The sequence below is a fragment of the Orycteropus afer genome, unplaced genomic scaffold (genome assembly GCF_000298275.1).
Source record: "Orycteropus afer afer isolate SDZICR_OR568_19922 unplaced genomic scaffold, OryAfe1.0 scaffold00442, whole genome shotgun sequence".
Lineage (NCBI taxonomy): Eukaryota > Metazoa > Chordata > Mammalia > Tubulidentata > Orycteropodidae > Orycteropus > Orycteropus afer.
In genome coordinates, this window is record NW_006922029.1 from 13411 (window position 1) to 14413 (window position 1003).

Here is a 1003-nt window from a genome sequence, read left to right on the forward strand (position 1 = left end):
TCATGCTTTTCCATCTTGACTTTGCAATTGCTTCTCACACTGCTTTCCTTTCCCCCTTCCATTACACCTCCTACTGTGGGCCAGAGAATCTACACAAATCAGGTCACTCCTCTGCTTAAATGGCTTCTACTGTTGTTTAAAATTATGTTCCACATTTTCTCTTTTTTTAGCAGGACTACTGTATAGAATCTTTGATCAAAACATTCAATAATATTAACCAGGCACCATCCAGTTCTCATCTCTGGCAAATGGGGGCGGTTGTTCATGGAGGTTGGATCAACCCCTAGAACTACTGTGCTGAGAAAACCTTTAAACCTTAAAACAAAAATATCCTTTGAAGTCTTCTCAAAACAAAACCATAGTTAAGCTTAACTTGTAAAGAACAGCTGACTTGAGTGTTGAGTTCTTTTAAGATATATCTAAATGGGATAAAAAATTATTAAACATTTATTCTACTATGACAGGAATGACAGAGTGAAAATGAGTGGCATCACACTCATCATCCAACAGAACATATTAAGATCTATCCTGAAATACAACTCTGTCAGTGATAAGATAATATCCATATGCATACAAGGAAGACCATTTAATATGACTATTATTCAAATTGACTTAAATTTATGCACCAACCTCAAGGACAAAGATGAAAAAATCAAAGATTTTTACCAACTTTTGCAGTTTGAAATTGACCAAACATGTAATCAAGATGCACTAATAATTACTAGTAACTGGAATACAAACACTGGAAATAAAGAAGGATCGGTAGTTGGAAAATAAGTGTTGGTGATAGAAATGATGTCAGACATTGCATTATAGAATTTTGCAAAACAAACGATGTATTTCATTGCAAATACCTTTTTTCAACAACATAAATGGTAACTATAAATTTGGACCTCACCAGACGGAATACACAGGAATCAAATTGATTACATCTGTGGAAAGAGATGATGGAGAAGTTGAATGTTATCCGTAAAAACAAGCCAGGGGCTGACAGCATACCAGA

The 1003-nt window shown here is 34.8% G+C and overlaps 1 protein-coding gene across 1 annotated transcript in view; it reads right to left on the bottom strand.

Moving 5' to 3' along the window:
• The window catches only part of DNAH5 (dynein axonemal heavy chain 5), a 148469-nt gene that overhangs the window by 5750 nt on the left and 141716 nt on the right, over nt 1-1003 (bottom strand). Inside the window, exon 29 of the mRNA XM_007954200.1 lies at nt 392-419. Within this exon, the coding sequence (XP_007952391.1) occupies nt 392-419 (28 nt within the window). The remainder of the gene's footprint in view (nt 1-391; nt 420-1003) is intronic.